The sequence below is a fragment of the Poecilia mexicana genome, unplaced genomic scaffold, assembly GCF_051168715.1.
Source record: "Poecilia mexicana isolate PSO_F unplaced genomic scaffold, ASM5116871v1 scaffold_19, whole genome shotgun sequence".
NCBI lineage: Eukaryota > Metazoa > Chordata > Actinopteri > Cyprinodontiformes > Poeciliidae > Poecilia > Poecilia mexicana.
The window spans coordinates 16,460,976-16,479,064 of NW_028263388.1; the positions used below are offsets into that span (position 1 = coordinate 16,460,976).

The 18,089-nt window shown below is 39.2% G+C and overlaps 1 protein-coding gene across 1 annotated transcript in view; it reads left to right on the forward strand.

The window, feature by feature from the left end:
* Positions 1 to 18,089, forward strand: part of dock1 (dedicator of cytokinesis 1) — a 199,888-nt gene that overhangs the window by 48,691 nt on the left and 133,108 nt on the right. The window contains exons 17-23 of the mRNA XM_088001004.1: positions 1,486 to 1,589; positions 1,867 to 2,050; positions 8,008 to 8,105; positions 10,378 to 10,467; positions 11,709 to 11,809; positions 12,362 to 12,490; positions 14,660 to 14,768. Of these exons, the coding sequence (XP_087857130.1) occupies positions 1,486 to 1,589; positions 1,867 to 2,050; positions 8,008 to 8,105; positions 10,378 to 10,467; positions 11,709 to 11,809; positions 12,362 to 12,490; positions 14,660 to 14,768 (815 nt within the window). The remainder of the gene's footprint in view (positions 1 to 1,485; positions 1,590 to 1,866; positions 2,051 to 8,007; positions 8,106 to 10,377; positions 10,468 to 11,708; positions 11,810 to 12,361; positions 12,491 to 14,659; positions 14,769 to 18,089) is intronic.

Here is an 18,089-nt window from a genome sequence, read left to right on the forward strand (position 1 = left end):
GAAAGTGAAACCAAAAATAGAATCCAAAAATAGAGGGTTTTGTGAAGCCCTCAGTGGTTTGGTGATGTGTTGGTGACTCTCTGGGACAGGGGTGCTCAAGTCCAGTCCTCGAGAGCTACCTTTTAGATGCAGCCTTACTCCAACAGCTTGGGATCAGCTCTGACCAGACCTGCTAAAGAGCTTTTCATTTGATTCAGGTGTTTTGGAGCAGGGACGCATCTGAAACCTGCAGGATGGTAGCTCTCGGTGATGTTTACGGGCGCTCTACATCCGTAAACAGCTTGAGATGATGTGGGAAGAAGAATGAGCAAGCGTTTCAGTCTATGGTTTACCCGGAGACTGTAAGCACCGTGAATGGTTGTTCTACAATCAGACAACAAACCTTTGAGGTTTTTAAATGTCGGAGATTGAAAACCATGCAAGGTTCCCGAGTATGCACAGCTTTGTGCAGGTCTGTCACTGTGTTGTAGTTGTAAAGCGCCCAGTATTACCTGCACATCAGGTAATACTGGGCGGCATCCACACGGCGTTTTTTCCCTCCACTGGTTCGTCACCGGCCAGCCGATTATTCATAGCTGGAGATGCAGGCGGCAAAACCAATGAAGGGATTTATGCAGATAGAATGCGACGTATATTTTGATGAATCGCGCCTCTCTGCGAGTAAATTTGAGCTTGTTGATTCACCGTGATGAAATGTGGTTCTATCCAAACGCTTGGTTAGAGGACAAAATCATAATTCTCTTCCTTGTTTGTGCAGCGCGCAGCACGCTGGTGTGTGTGTGAGAGGAGTTTTCACCTTTTCTTCATTCTAGTGGGATAACTCGAGCTGTTTGCAGGCTTTTCTCTCACTCGCTATTAGCTGTTAGGACACTAACAAGAAAAACACGCAATATGCTTTGACCCAAACTGTTTTTCTCTGATGTTGTTTCATGTCTTTTTTTTTTTTTTTTTGCAGCTTATTGTCAAGCAGAGGCTGAATATTTTAGCTTGAATTAGCATCTGCCAGTCTTTTTTGCTGCCAAGCGCAACCCATACTAATACATTCTCTGTGTGTCTGACTAGTTTTATTTTTTCGGGGGGGGAAAAACAAACAGTCTGTGCAACGACACTTAGTGTAGGATCAGCTAAGACATGGAAAAAGTTTGAAAAGCAACTTATTTTGCCCACCCAAGAGTGGAGTTGAGGTACTGTGGTGCTGAGACGATCTCTTTTGTCGGTCTGCTGGCTTGTTTATTGCTTGTAAAATCAGCAGTCCCTAATAGTTTTCTGCTGTGGAATCTGCTTTGCATAAGCTTTCTCAACTAAGCGCGCATTCATATAAACAGATTGTATGCACATGTCTGAGATTTTGGTGTGTCAGTTTGCAAATTTGCACGAGAAACACAAGCTCTTTGGTGCAACATCATCAATATCTCCTGCAGCCTGTCAGATTTCTGTTTATTCATGTGTTTTGTTTTTGTTTTGTTTTTTTTTATCCTCCCACAGCCAAAGATAAATCAGAGAAAATCTTTGCCTTGTCTTTCGTTAAACTCATGCGGTATGATGGGACCACTCTGAGGGATGGAGAGCATGATCTCATTGTGTACAAGGTAAACGCAGACACATCCTCTGACAGAGTTTTGAAGGCGCACTGCTCCGTGTCTGCTCTGTGTTTGACTGACTGACTGACGCAGCAAGAAAAATCACAAAAATAATAGATTTAATATGCTTAACAATGTCAAGTTAACGTTTGAGAAACACCTTTTGATAAAACAAAAAACCAAACAAAAAACAAACCAGTTTAAATCCATGGCACGCATACACAAACTTTTTTTTTAAAATTATTTTTTATTGAAAAACTGTCCGTGTCTTATCATTAAAAACCAGGCAGAAGCTAAGAAGCTGGAGGATTCCAACGTTTACCTAAGCCTTCCCTCCACTAAGCTGGAGCTGGAGGAGAAAGGTTACGCCACCACCGGCAAAAACTCCCAGAACCTCGGGACCTGCACCATCAGCAAGGACTCCTTCCAGATCGCCACCCTGGTCTGCTCCACCAAACTGACACAGAACGGTAAGGCGCTCCAAATGTCTCGTGGTTTTATCGTCGTTGGAGATAAAGTAAACACATCATCTCTGTAACCAATGGCTTAAACCAAAGGATTTAAATGAGCAAATATCAAGAATGTTTTACTTGACAGGAGATTTTGATCCATACCTTTTAGAATGTAGGATTTGGCAGATAAGTTCCTGGCAGTCCCCACTAGGGCTGTTGTAAACGAATATTTTAGTAATCGAGTAATCTATCGATTATTCTTACGATTAATCGAGTAATCGGATAAAAAAAATTAGAAAATGAAATATTGGTAAATCTGGCATAATACCGGTGTTACTATCAGATATCAATATCAGTCCAATTTTTCATATTTGAGCATCCCTAACAGTTGCTTTTTTGTAGTTTAGAAAACTAACCTGTAACAATAATAGCTCACTTTCTAAGTTAACCAGAAGAAAAGTTATAGAAAAATCTGAAATTCTATTGAATTTAATAACAAAGAGGCAGGCTCACAAATATGCTTATAAAAAATGTCTACAATCCAGCTTTTAGTTTATGTATTCATCTTCAGTGAGTTTAATAGATTAATTAAACTCACCTTGCCACCTAACCTGTCACGCTTTGGGTTTGAAAATACGGGAAATGCCGCCTGGAGTGGGAGGAGAGGGCGAATGAACGAACGTAAGATGGGGTGGAGGGGAGGAAATAGACCAGCGGACTGACGAACCGTTAGACCGGGGGACGAACACGGGGGGAAGCAATACGGGATATTTACGACACCTTCACTGGTCACACTCAGAAACTCATCTACCAGCCATGTACGATGCGCTCCGCCACCCGTTTCTTCAGACCGGGATATGAAATTTATTGTGCGGTTCGTCGGTAAAGCTACATTTACACGGTAAGCATCAGCTACTCAGCCGCCCGCCCTGTTCAGGCTATCCGCTCACCTCAGCGCTCTTCCCGCCGTTCGCTTTCAACCAGCAGCCCCGGAGGAGAAATGCTGCCGTACTCCAGGCATTCCCCCAGTCATGTTAAGGATGCTTATTGGTTCCCCAAAAAACGATAAAAAGTCGGGCATTATCATCAATCAATAAAATCCCCACGGGCCAATCTTGAAGATTGGACTTTATGCCGCTGAGACTTAGCTTTTGTCAACAACTCAGAGGCGGAAGTGAGAGCTCCGCGCAACGCAAATGAAGTCCCGGCCGGAACACGGTGCGCTAAATAATAAAACATAAATTAACGAAGCTTCGAGGCAGGTAAATTTTCCTCGAGGAATTTTAGTAATCGAGGTACTCGAATCATTCGAGGAATCGTTTCAGCCCTAGTGCCCACTAAGCTCTTACTACTTACTTGTTACAGTGTGTTTTCAGATACATTTTTGGACTCAAAAATGGGATTCCCCCACTCATCCTGCTCTCACTTTGACCTACTTTAATTCCCTCAGCTGGTATTGTCCAGTTTCAGCCAGTTGTTTTAAATCCTTCTTTTTTTTTTTTTGCTGAATAATCTTTGGATTTATTCTATTTACTACTGCCAGGCTGTCAGTGTTTCTTTTTCTCTCCCCCTGAATGTCCCATGGTTCTGAGAAAATCTACACTTGCTAAACTAAGGAAATCCCCATCTCTGCCCTTTGGCTCATGGATTAAGGATTCTGGCATCTTGTGTTCCCACCAGCTTTCAGACATGTTTATAAATCCCTGCAGGCATCAATATAAACCCTCTTGGATGCTCTGGCATTTCCAGGGTGTGTTCATAACGCTACTGTTGTCTCAGTGCAGTGTGTGTAAAGAGCTGTTTCTCTGTCTGAGCGGTCAGATGCCTCTCGGTTGTTTTAAACAGAACCCTCCTCAGTGTCTCCGGTACCTGCCCACCTTGTATGTTCTTCTTATGCTCTGAGTCAGACATCGCTCTGTTTATAAATAAAGATTTATCAAAGGGAAATCTACATCATATATCGACTTTTCAGGAAAAAGGATGAAATTTCCCCCAGAAAAAAATGTGCAATAACCTTGATGCCACTGTAATAAACCTTTTTTTTTTTTGGATATCATCGTCAGCAGTGCTTTAAGGAAAAAAAAAATTTTTCTTTTCGTTGTCAGGCAGATATCGCATCTGTGCTGGGATCCAGAATAATGTAAGAACCTTCACTGACCTTGTGGCTCGTATAGGCAATATAATGAAATAGAAGAAAGGGGAAGAAAAAAAAAAGCCAAACACATTTGTCATTGTTGCTTGGCTGCAACTTTGGGTTGAAAGCTAAACTGCAGTTCATGAAGTTCCGGTAATAAGGCCACTGCGGACCAGAGAATGCAATTTGATTAGGTCCCCGGCACAAGGGAAAAATTTTGTTGTGAAAATGCTTCTTTACATCATGTGGAAGACGGGGAGGGGGTGTTCCATGCTGCTGCTGTAATTTCCCCGCCGAGACTTGTTAAGTTTAGTCTGCGGTGTAAGTTGTCATTTAAATACAGTTGACTGAGTGCCCTCCTACTCTGCTCAGGGGGTGAACAGTCTCAGCTACAAAAGCAGTGACTAACTCGCATCGATTGCATGTGGCTGATGAGCAAAATTATTATTTTAAATCGTTTTCTGTAATGTTAATGTGCAGATTCTGATTAGAGCAATCCCAGGTCGGTAATCTTGTCTTTTTCTTCTTGTTCCGAGATGGTTAATGGGGTTAAAGCTGTGTTCTGACAGCCAATCGATCTTTTTGTGTTGCACTTGTCGAGCAAGAAACCCTTAGCACAATATGTTCACTCACACAGCCCCTGAACCCTATCTCGTTTTGACCAAATTTAAATGCAAAAATAATGCATAAATGAACATAAATACATGGTTTTCAAATTTCTTCATTTATTAAAAGAAATCTGAATGTGCCTCTTTTGAGTACACGCATTCTGTTATTCTGCACCTCTTTGTGGTGTCGATTTGCAGGGCACCAGTAGGTGGATGTGATCACACAGCCTTGGCACAGATAGATGTGAAAAGCCCAGATAAATGGTTGTCTAATGTATCTTGAGAAATTTCAGCTTCATAAAAGTGAACAGCCTATAAAATGTTTAAAAATGACCTAAAATTAAAAATTAAAAAAATTTCATAATAAAATAACAGAATTTAGAATTTTTACATCTAAGTAAAAACAAACGAACAAAAAAAACAAAACAAACACGGTAACTAAGCAAGCAAATGTGGTTTAAATTTAGTAAAGATGAAGGTGTAGGATTACCATGGTTTTAAATCTTGCAAAAAAAAAAAAAAAAAAACATTCAGTAAGTTAGAAAACAGTCCTTCTCGCTGCAGGATGTTTCAGACAGACCATTGTTGCTGCCTTTCTGTTCCTCTTTCCACCTTCTTCACTAGTGTTGACTTTTTAAAACAACACTGCCTGAGCGAATGGGTTCAGGGGACGAAGCGCGCATCAATCTGGAGACCATGCAAAATAAAACATTTGGAAAGTGAAAAATACAAAAATAATACTTTTTTTTTTAGATGGTTTAGATAGTTTTGAGCCAAAATCTAAACTAGCCAGTACGTTTATTTAATTGCACTGCTGTACCTGGGTGGACAAGAACTTTGCTTTTACTACACGTACATACAAGATTGCTTGGCGTGACCAGGAAAAAAAAAGACAGTTGAAGATAAAGTTCACATTCAAGGAGCCATTTATCAGAAATGATCATTTAATTTATAAATCAGTTTTAAAAAAAATATTGATTCACAAAACAGAAAAAAAAAAATTTAACTCTGCTTTGAGCTTATACCCCCTGCATTTTAATTTCCTTTCTGTACTATGAAGCATTTTTTTTTTTTTAAACCTAATTAATATCCTCCTCACTTCTAACTAGTAGGTCTCAAAAGGGTTTGTCCTGACTCCTGCAAAGGGAGGAAAAACGAGCACTTCAGTGCCCCTATCAACAGTCTGCTTGCTTTATACACGACACTTCATCACTGATGCCCACAGGAGAGATGAAATACTCATTTTAATTAAGCTGGTTTGATGCAGACGGTCTCTCCGTGCAGGAAGCTGGTGTGAAGTGGCTGCTGGTTGGTCCCCGGGTATTTCCAGCATGGTTGGCTTCATGAAGCAGGACTGATGGTGGCAGCACTTAGAGGGAACATGGCTCTGTGAAAGCTTCTACCATTTTCACCTTAACTGAAAAGCAATGTTCCCAGCAAAGCCCACTGAAAGTAGTGAACGCTGTGTGTGAATTTGCTCTAACGTCTTTGTGGAGTTCTTTTAGGAGTTCTTGATTTTCATGAATAAACGCCGCTGTTTGAATCTATGCATTTGTTCTGCGGATGACAAAAAAAAAAAAAAAAAATCGTTCAGTGAAGCAAGATGTTTCATAAACATTAATTATGAGTTAATGGGAAGTGATTTGCATTTAAGTTGTGCAGTGACACTGTAACGGATTTTGCTGAAATTAATTAACCCGCCACCCTCCATCTGCCAGTTCGGTCTAATATTTTAAATGTGGCGTCCTGTGGAAGCATCTTTTATGAAACAGATGGTGTTTGTTGAAGATCCTCCGTGTTCCTTTATTTTTTATTTTTTCCTTCATTTTTGGAAAACAAGACCGATTTTCCTAACATTTAGCCGGTTTGGCCAGCACTCCCCCCCCCCGAGGCCCTAAGCTGCCAATGAGTTGTCCTCATTGTGTGTTCAGTGTGCGTCTCTAAGGAGCTGTTCTATCGATTTCCAAATCCATGTCTTTTTGGAGAGGATGACACCTGGACACCTGGACACCTGGACAAGACCATTGTGACTGAAGCATGATAGGCTGTCAGGTTTACAGACGGTAGATATCCATTCTGTGCTCCCATGCTCGACTGACTCCACCAATAACCAGCCGGGTGGATAGAAACAGAGCTGCAAGGGATGATGGTGCCAGAGATACTGGTAGGATGGACTGTGTATACACAACCCTACCGGATCATTGGCACCGCTGCCGAAGGTTTGTAAAAAAAAAAAATAAAATAAAATAATAATAATAAAAATAAATAAAAAATAAAACCTTTCAAATAAATTAGCCATTGTTGACAATATTTAAACACCCAACTATAGTCTTAAAAACAACAAATAATAATAATAATAAAAATGCAATTCAACTAAATATAGTTGTTTGCACATCTGTTAAATCCCAGGTAGGTAATGAGCCAGTGGGTTTTAAAACACTATGTAATGCTGCTCACACTTAGAGCAGGCCCGAGGCATAACTGCACATTTTAACGTGGCTCACAGATGTAGAAATGTAACATTTGTTTATTGAGAATGACACGTTTGTTACAGTAACTACAGTCTGAGTCTATGGCATAATACTTGAATCTGAGCTCTGTTTGTTCACAACTGCAACATATTTGTAAATGTATCTCGTCATCTCAGTAAAGCATAATCATCACCGAGTGCTTTTAAGTTTGGCTAATTAAACTAGCCACATGTAGAGGCAGATATTCAACCATTTGACCTTGTATCTAATGGAATAAATTATCCTATAAGTGGTCAGTTGATAACAATAACTTCCAGGCTTTTGTTTTGTTTTGTTTTGTTTTAGAGCTGATGGCTGTGTTTGTCCTCTATGTTCCTAATATGTGGCTGGCAGGGCTTCTCTAAGCTTGTAAGACGATATTGTATACACTGAGATTGTGTCTCTTGGTCCAGTTATAAATAGTTTCATAACGAGCCGACATGAATGTATTTTCTAAGCCTCTAATTTGATCATCCACCAAATGAATGTAATTAATCAGATTGTAACTTATTCTTTTGTTCTAATATTTAATTATCCCCCCTTTTAAAATAAGCGATCTGACAAATTGATAAACACTGCATTTAGTGAAATTTGCGTTTGGATCCCAGACTCGTTCATTTTAATTCATTCAGCTTTGACAACTTCTTCCCACGTTTTGTTTCTGGCCGCTGGATAAACGCAAACGGATTCCGCTCACACGCGCTATCTGTTTGCTTGTTCCAGTCGACCTGCTCGGCCTGCTGAAGTGGCGCTCCAACACCAGCCTCCTGCAGCAGAACCTCTGTCAGCTGATGAAGGTGGACGGCGGTGAAGTCGTGAAGGTCAGAGCTAAATCGAATGCCTTCGTTTGTTTTATATTTTGTCGATTTTGGGGAAAAGGTTTGTATTTCTTGTGGGCTTTATGCTTCTTAAGTATCCTGACATCTGGCAAAAATAAACAATCCAGTCGCAAACCTCTCTTTAGTAGCCGTGAAAGTGACAGCTTCTTGGCAGCAATTTCACTTCAGTTTTCTCTCCCTGTCGGGGGGATCAGATTGTCTTTTTTTGCAATTTTTTTTTTATGTCTCCTAGTGAGGAGGCAGTACATAGCACCAAACCCTGCTTATAAAAGGGAAGATGACTCACTGTCAGATTCAGTCATGCCATTTTAAGTGCTCAACATGGGGCAGATGAATAAATCGCATTGTACCGGATGCTTTAGGATGGGCTGTTTGGATGCCTTCAGATCACAGAGTATCTGTGGAAGCCCGACTGTCTTTCCTGTTTAAAACAGTGGATAAGTAAATAAAGCATTTTTATTATTAGCACTCAGTCTTTTCAAAATGTCTCATGGCCCTTAGTCGGCAGTTTTGTTTTAAAAAGTACAGATTTTATTTTAACACTTGACGTACACTGACATATATTGTTGAAAGCATGCAGACACAGTTCATAAATAACAGATCAGGGGCGTTTCTAAATGAACGGCTCCTCTACTATAACCCTTACTAAGCCTAAGTGAGTCAGGAAAGGGACAGAATTTAAGTATTTCCCAGATTTTAATATCTGTCTTGTTGTTTGAAAGTTGTATCCATGGACTAATTTCATATCGTTAAGCCTGAATGTTAAACCTGACTTTGAGACAAGTACTTTCAAATAAATGAATGGAAAATGTATTTATTTGTGGGTAATTTGTTCTTTTGTAGTCTTAAAAAAAAACCTCAGACGATGTAAGTTTGGAAAAAATGTGGAACCTGTTGCTAAAAAGAAAAAAAAAATGTCCGAACGCTGGAACGCTTTAAGCTCCCGGCTCTGCGTGTTACGTTTGCTTCTCACTGACAACATGATTAGCCTCATTCATCCAGCAGCGACAGACCAAACACAATACAGCGATTGTTGTGCTTCTGTCACGTTTTACAACTGTTCTCAGAAACGGCTCAGTTAATGGAGCAAGCAGAGAGAAAGGATATGTATAGTCTGTGCTTCTGAAGGTTCTGCTGACAGGAAAATTATTACATTCCCTAGTTGAGCCACACCAGCTTGTCTTCACGGCTGTAAAGAGGCGCTAATGGGGAGCGTGGAGTGTACAGAGTTCAGCTGCTAACTGTATAATTTCCTCATTATTTTGTTTAAATGTTTAAAACCCTGTTTTTTTATGTTGATTTTATGACCCTGGTCCACCCAGTCAAATTGCGGATAAAGAACACAGGATATTGTCACTATGTTATGAGCCAATAGACTAAGAGCCCTGGGTTTAAAAGGAGGCTCACTCTTGTGCCCCCTTTAAGTTTTTCTTCAACAGTCAAAAGAGGAATGAAGCCACAAGACCACCAACCTCTCTGTGCTGGTTTAGGTTACATGACGTTAATTTAACAGTTTTACCCGCAGTAATGTCTAGAACAGGCTACCGATTGGATTTTATGTGTTTGCAAAAAGCATTTACTACAGAAAAATGGGAATGTCTCGAAATACGGATCTTATTATGTATACTTGCAGTTTACAGGTCTGTCCACTAAATGGTTTCTTTATAGGAAACACGTGTTAGCATCTCTGCTGCTGTGTTGTAGCCCTGATTCAGTTTGAGAAAATTATAACCTTAATTAAAATGTTTGTTTTTTTTACACTATATACACAAATATTTGCCACAAAAATGCCATGCATCAACAGTTATTTTAATCTTAATACTATAATGTAATATTGGATACCGTTTGTATCTATTAGATACCATTTGTATCTAATAGATACAAATAGTAATTTTTTTCTGTAACAATTTTTGCTGTTGCTGTTGTTTTCAACTAACTGATTATTGTGCAAAATGTTAGATTTTTTTTTTTTTTTTTTTTTGCCCACTGCACTTAGTAGTTGTATAGGTGTTCTTGTCAAGCCTTTTCTTAATTCTAACTAAACCTTTCAGACATTATCGAAATGTCTGAAAGGCCACAATGACACTTAAATAGGGTTGTGTGAACTACTTAGTTATTCTTTTGTAAATGAGTGACATGAGTTTACCTATTTAAAGTAACAGTGAAATTGTGTCTTCTGATTAGATGTTAGGCTGACTAGTTGAAGTAATTAAATGCTGTTCTGTTAACCTCCTGTGCATTTCTTTCCTTCTAGTTTCTGCAAGACACTCTGGATGCTCTCTTCAACATAATGATGGAAAACTCTGACAGTGACACTTTTGATACATTGGTGTTTGATGCCTTGGTGAGCACAGAGTACAAAAAGAAGAACACAGCATCACTTATGATAGAGATCCTGTCAGTGGAAATAAACACTTGGAATATATTTGTGGCCCACATGCAAATAATAAATGTTGTGAAACATTCCATGTGCTCAAATACCCCCTGGCGGACGTCCCTCCACTGCTTGCAATGCATTTTGATCTCCGAAAAGATCTGTTGTGTATTAAATAACTTGTTTTCAACCATAAGCAGACACTCACAAAAGAAACAAGATTAGTTATACAGTCAAATATTTAAAATATGGTGAAATACATTTTTGGGGAATAATATGCTAGAAAAGTTGTATGAACAGAGATAAAGTCTGTTAAAAAAATTTGGGATACTACACACAGGCTGCCGTTGTCACTTTTTCCTTCCACTAAACATTACGTTGATACACTTGGATGCAGAGTGTTATGACCAGCCAACATTTTAAGCAATGGCCTTTTGTGGCTTATCCTTTTTATAGGGGGTGTAAATAACCATTTGTCTTCTCCAAGATGCTAATATATAATTTCTGTATTAAAAAAATATATATTTATGTGGTGTTGGACTTATCAGAAAAGCTGTAAATCATCAAATTTAGCTAAACTAGAAGCATAAAATGTGTCATTCTATTGAATCGATAGGATGTCACTGATGCTTTTAAGTGAAATCCGGAAAAAGTTCAACTTCTCAATAATTCATTTATTAAGTTTCGCCTGTTGTTGTCTAGCTCAGCTTTAGCTTTGTAGTTGTTACAAACGTCTCAAATCCATTTGAAAACAATCAGGATTTCTGATTAATTTCTGCATAGATTTGAATCGGAGGGGTCACATTTTTCTTCGAGTCGAGTCAAATGTTTTTACAAAGCCCCGAAAGAAGTGATCACATACTACTTGCACCTTGCTTGCTGTGAAATGCAGTATATTTTGCTTTTAATACATAACCAAGTATCGTGCTGAATCCCATCTCGCGTGGCATTGGCCAGCAGCTGGGGGTCCATCTCAGAAGAGAGTTTTTCTCTTTCTGACTATGTGCGGGGATAAATTGTGTTATTTGGGGGGTTTTAGATTATCATCGGCCAAGGGAATTGAGAGAAAATAGCTTTCTGCTCCAAGCCAATCTTGTGTAATTTCCCCATCTCTTTCAACATATTGAGTAAGACAGGTAATGTTTGGTGCTCTTCATTACGAGATTCACGGTTTTACATTTTAATGAGAGTGTCTTTTGTTCCCCCGACAGGTGTTCATAATTGGACTTATAGCAGACAGAAAGTTCCAGCACTTTAACCCCGTTCTTGAAACCTACATTCGCAAGCATTTCAGTGCCACGCTGGCTTACACGTAAGTTTGCTTCTCTCTCTACGAGTGTTTTCTGTTTCAGAAACAGTCTGCCCGGTCAGAGTTCACTGCAAAATCAATCTCACTTTAGATACAGTTTGTTACCTATAGAGCCAGCTTTTTGGCTGTAAAACGTCATTTAATCTCGAAAAAAAAATCACCCCAAAAAAAAAAAAAAACTTCCACAATTTCTCAGATGAGGCTTAACACTCATGATTAGAGTTCATTTAATTACATCCATTTGTATTTTACAAATTCCTCCTGAAAAGATGTTATTGCCACCTATAATGTTTACCAACTCTAGCTGATCAGATCCATTTTTTCTCCCCTTTTGTGATTTCACACAAATCAAAATTAGTGGTGGTTTTTTTTAATCGCGCTATTTAAAACCTGTGTTTTTGGAAATCCTGCTCAGAAAATTCATGCATTATTACCCGGGTGTTTTTTTTTTCTTTTCTTTTATTTTATTTTTAGTGCTCATCTGTTTGTGAAAAAAAAAATAAAAAAATACACCACTGCATGTAATCTTTAAGTTGCTATCTATCATGTTTGCAGGAAATTGACCAAAGTTCTGAAGAACTACGTGGAGAACGCTGAGAAGCTGACAGAACAGCTGCTGATGGCCATGAAGGCTCTGGAATACATCTTCAAGTTCATTGTGCGCTCCAGAGTTCTCTTCAACCAGTGAGTATTAGGGCATTAATACGAATGTGGTGTATTAGTATTAATTAATTAACTGATTACTAGTTGATGTGGGGGGAAAAAAAGAAGTCTTGGCAAACCAAACATTTTATATGGCAGCAGCTAGTAAATTAAAGGCAGCTCAGCTTTGAATACCATGTCAGTTTCCACTTAATGCTGTACTATTAAAAATTATATATTAGGGTAGAAATAATGCACAATGTAAACAAGTATTACATTTAAATAGTTTTTCCATCTAACGCTGTTAGACAATAAACTGCTACATGCATTAATCCGAGTCGATTCGATCTCGCTCGCCCTGCTGGCCGCAGATCTGATGCCTTTTGCAGTCCTGCTGGGCTCAGTTTGTGCTGCAGCATGTCCTCAGGCGACCTAACTTTTCATTAAAGCTTTTATTGCAAAAAAAAAAAAAAAAAAAAAGAATCTAATTTTACTTTATGGTGGTTTGTATGAGGTTTTTAGGCTTAAAATGTATATCGCAAGCAGTTGTTGGGTGAGAGGCGGGGTACGGCCCAGGCAGGTCGCCAGAGACACACGGGATAAACAAATACCAAAGAAAAATGTATGTAAACCTCTGACTATGAAACAAGTTGAAGTAAAATTCTCCAAATGCTGAAGGAAAAAAAAAAAAAAAATAGAAATCCTAACTGACCTAAGCAGGAAGCCATTTACTTTGATGTCTCAAGTAAATGAAATTTGAGAATGTAAAATTTGTGAAAGGCACAAATAGATTGATGGACAGTCAATTCTATTATTGCGTGACGGTGAACTCGCGTATCCGTCAACATAATGCCATGCACCTTCAGTTTCTTTGCGGCTGCAGTCAGAATAAAGCTCAAAACAGGCAAAACTAAATGGCATTTTAGTCATTTCTGTTGATCTGTTTATAATTGGTTTTGGGGATGTTAAATGGAAGATGGGGTTGTAGTGTGACAGAAAGAAGCTGTTGGTGGGATGATGTATGATCCTGGACTAATTGAGTGTGCAGCGTTTGATTGGTTTTCCTGGCCGATGTCTGGAGGACACGGTGCCCTCTAACTCTCATGTTCAGAGTGTGTGCCGGAGCAGAAACGGAGTCAAAATTCTTCCTAATGTGGAAAATTGGGTTAGTCGAAGCTCTCACTCTGCAGCCCTTGATGTACAGGTGCAAAGTCTCCGTTGACTGGGTCTTATTTTTTTTTATTTTTTTTAATGCTGTCTAGTGGAACATATCTGTAAAATTGGAGAGGAGCACCTTAATCACAGAGTGGCATGAGACTGCCCAGAGCCCCCTGAGCTCTTCAGTGCTGCGGGCGAGCAGCGGCTTTAAGTAATTGTTGTAGAGGGAGCTCTGAGACGCACGCCTCTAATCCCATGATTCTGTAAGCCCTCAACAGTGACTCTCCCTTACCATGTAATGCCTGGAGCCCTGTGAGATAGAGCATCACTAGACCCACCAGCATGGAAGAAAGCATGGGGGGAATCTAATGTACTCTGAGCAGTTATACCAGTTCGTCTCTCTTTGACCTGTAGCCTTTAGAGCGCCCCATCTTCCCCCGTTCCCTCTCCTCATATAGTTTTTGCCTTGATTATATTACTTTGCAGCAAGTAGAGCTTTGGCTCTTCCCACTTCATCGCCAGTTTGGGAAGATTTATGAGCTCTGTAAGTGGGAAACAAACACACTGTGGATTTAACACCATTTCCCATAACAAACCAGCAGAAGGAACACATTAGTGCAGCTCAGTAAATTAGAATATCATCGAGAAGTCAATTTATTTCAGTAATTCAAGAAGAAAGAAATTCCAATAGATTAAATACAAACTGGGTTTAATTTTATTTCCCTTTTATGATCAATGACATATTTTTTAATTGAACTGAACTGCGTTAACAGACTGCTGACTATATAGTTGTCCAGCAAACGGCACAGAAGCATTTTAATGGAAAGTTTAGTGGAGCGAAAAGATGTGGTAGGAAACTGTGCGAAAGCTAGATCAGTGTTTCTCAGTTCTGGCTCTAAGCCATAATCATCACAAGTAACACAAACGAGAGGCTTTAAATATATCACAGTCTCTGTGTGTGTGTTGTGGATCTCTCAGCTGTAGATAAGACAGCCAACTGCGGCCCCCGCGACCGTCTGCCAAACTAACCCTCCTCGCTTCGTCTCCTCGCAGGCTCTACGAGAACAAAGACGAGGCCGAATTCATGGACTCCTTGAGGAGCCTCTTCACATCCTTTAACGTCATGATGAACAGCAGCTCAGAGAACACTGGCATGGTGAAGGTAGGCTTGTTATCACACGAGTCCAACTGTGCGCCATCGCTCAAAGTCTCTGCCAGGAAGTGTCTAATGTGGCATGAATAGTAAATAACTGCTGCTGTGTAAATAGTAAATAAATCTGGAGTGATTAGCTTCGGATGACGTATTCTGTGAGGGGAGATGCACGAGTCCTGTTTCTCCCTCGGCAGCTTATTAGGCACAGATATCAGGATTTCTTCTTACAGATGATCTCTTTGTCTTCTGTTTACTGTTTTCATGTTTCACTCTTCAGATTTTCTTGGTATTCAATCCTTTTTTTTTCATTTTCTGTGTTGAAGACTGCACAAAAACAAATATGTGTAACTTCTGACATTAAAAAAAAAATATATATATATATATAATTATTATTATTATTATTATTAGTCATTTTTAGTTAGCATTAAATGTGTTGGAGTTAAAGAAAATCCCGAAATAAGATATCTGAAGCTGGTTAAGTGTTATTTTAGATTTATAGTATTTAATCTGTATAAAAAGCTGTTCCTCAGGAGCGTTAAGTGCTCCATGGTCCTGCTAAGGGTATAAGTACCACATAATCTGCTTTAAAATCCCCCAGTTGCCCATCCCTGGAGTCTAATCTGCCATCCAGCCTCACTTTCCTGAAGCAGGAATTTCGCCCGCCTTTTAATCTTTTCCACATTTTGCCGTATTGCAGTCAAAAATCTCAGTCCTTTTGTTGTTAATGCATCAACAAAAGCAGTTAATAATTATGTGGTGGAAAGGAAATTATTTTAGATTTTTTTTTTTTTTTTTTCTAAGAAAAACAAATAATGTGAATGAGAATTTGTGCTTACTCCTCCTGTGTGCAATTTAATCCAATTTAATAATAAAAACCTCAGACGGGTTGGGGTGGAAGCTGAAGAGAAGTTCCGTCAGATGAGAATAAAGCTCAGATTTTTGGCCAATGTAATATAAAATGCCATTTTTTGGCAGAAAGATTCTTTTTGTTAGGTTTTGATCTTTATTGATAGAAAGATGAATCGGGCTGAATGTACTTGATGTCTCCCCCTTTAATGATCAATGAATGTGTTAGATATTTACTTGTTGAGAATTGTAAAGTTGGCCTCCTGAGTCTTTTCAAAGTTTTGGGCAGGGGCATTTGTTTCTCTACGTTTATACCAGCTCTTTTTTTTTCCTGCTTGGCTGTGTGTTATCACACACACGTGTGCGCACACACACACATATACTGTATATATATTTATGCACTGGAGCAGAAAACTGCCAAAATCTCTGCTTTTATATTGATGGTCACAGGGATATTAGCTTTAGAAGCGGCTCCTTGCTGCTACTTCCCCAATTCATCATATAGAAACAAACCTTTTGTTGAATACATAAATAAAAAAAAATGACAGTGTGAAAGCAGTTGTGTGTCTTTGCACATGTGAAAGTCGAATTCGGTACATTTGCAGCCTGGTGAGGGTCAAAGTCGATGAGTCACAAAATTTTGACTGTAGCTCCACTATTTTCCCACTTTTTTTTTCATCTAATCTGCCAAAAATGTCAACGTTTATAGTTGTAAAATGCTTCCAGCTTACTGTGTTCTTTATTTTTCCCCAATAGCTGCTTCATTTAGATTTCAACATGCACATATTTAAAAAAAAAAGAAAAAAAAAAGATTTCTCCTTGCATAAGAAAGCTCATAAAAAATTTTTATTTTCTTTTAATAAAATAAAAATTACATAAGTTGATCAAAAGAGTTAAAGCATTGCCAATTTCCTAGTTTTTGTGCAGCCTTTTAGATCTTTCTTGCGTCGTCAGCTTACATATGTGTTGATTTCTGTTGTTTGTTCCTCTGTCTGTGTCTGTGATGTTCTGCCTTTCGTTTCTCTTTGACCTTGCCTGTCCTGATGTCTGGGTCTCCCCTGGCACTCTGCTCTTTAGCTGCTGCTTAAGGTATTTATGTCTCTTCCTTCCTCCTCCTACCTGTAAGCGTTGTGTTTTTGGTTTCTTTTTCATTTCGTGTATTTTGCTGTTTTCTTACTCTGAACTCGGTGACACCAGACTGCAAACCAACTGACAAGCTCGTGTTTTTTTTATTTTTTTATTATTATTCTGTGCAGTCTCTCTCAAAGGCTGACAGATGCTTACCTCGCGTACACCTCTGCTTTTAGAGATAACATAATCACAGGGTGCATGCACCTTGGAGCACCTACAGTAGATCCATGTGCCCAGTCAACCGTAGGGAAAGTTCAGGAGTCAATTAGGAGTCAGTTGCTGTGTAATTGGGTGAGATATTAACTTTACTGTCAGTAAATTAAAAACTGATCTTGAGGAACGGCCATGAAAGCGAGGATTCCCGGTCTCTTCCCAAAGCCGCCTCTCTGTGAAAGCATCGTAGCAGGTGGGAGCTAATGAGCAGTCCCTTTAAACCTCCTTGAAAAAAAAGAAAAAAGAACATCTGGTCAGACGTGCACGCACTCGTGCGGAAACTCGGATTGGCACGCAAATAGACTTAAACTTTGATCAACCCATACCAACAGATGCTTCCGCTGGTTGTTGGAAACAGACGGAAGCAAAGGTCTTTCGCTGCGACTTAGAAGCCGCACTTCAGAGCAGGTGGGACTTGAGCTGCTGATGGGAACAAAGCGAGAAAACTGTTTTCATGGCGCCATATTTGGAGCCAAAACAAACAACATCTGAGGAATTAAGTTTCCCCCGTCGTCTTGAGCTCGATTTTCTACAGACGGGGTTGCGGGGCAAACATTTTGCATATTAGAGTAAAAACAGATCTGATACGATTAGAGCAGATTAAATGGAATATCAGCTGGGTGTCGTTGCTGTCTTTTGAAAATACCGTGACAAGGACACAGTTTGTCCTCTAAAGTAATTCGACACGATGTTTGCAGAGATTTAACACAACACTCTGAACTCAAAGTCAGCACTTTGTTTTACAATTTTTCTGTTTGGACAAAAATGCCACTTTTTCTGATATCAGTCTTCTTTTTTTAAGTTACAGCATGTGCAGATGTAAGCTGAGTGTTCTTTAACTATTTGTAGCTGAGATTATTGATTTATTTCAAACATAAGTAAAAACTTTAGACAATGAATAGGTAAAAGTGTGTATTCCCTGTGCCCTTTTATTATAGTTACACCTCAGTAAATTGGGTTACGTTCAGACAGCAGATATATCCGAACCCCATCTGACTTTTTCATTGCTCACTGAACAATTCCAATGTTTCCACTACCCCAAAAAAAAACATTTAATTGGAGTAAATTTGTATCAACAGGTCTAAGATTTAGGAAAAAATATGTGATCAGAAATTGGCCACAAACATCATCCTAATTTTG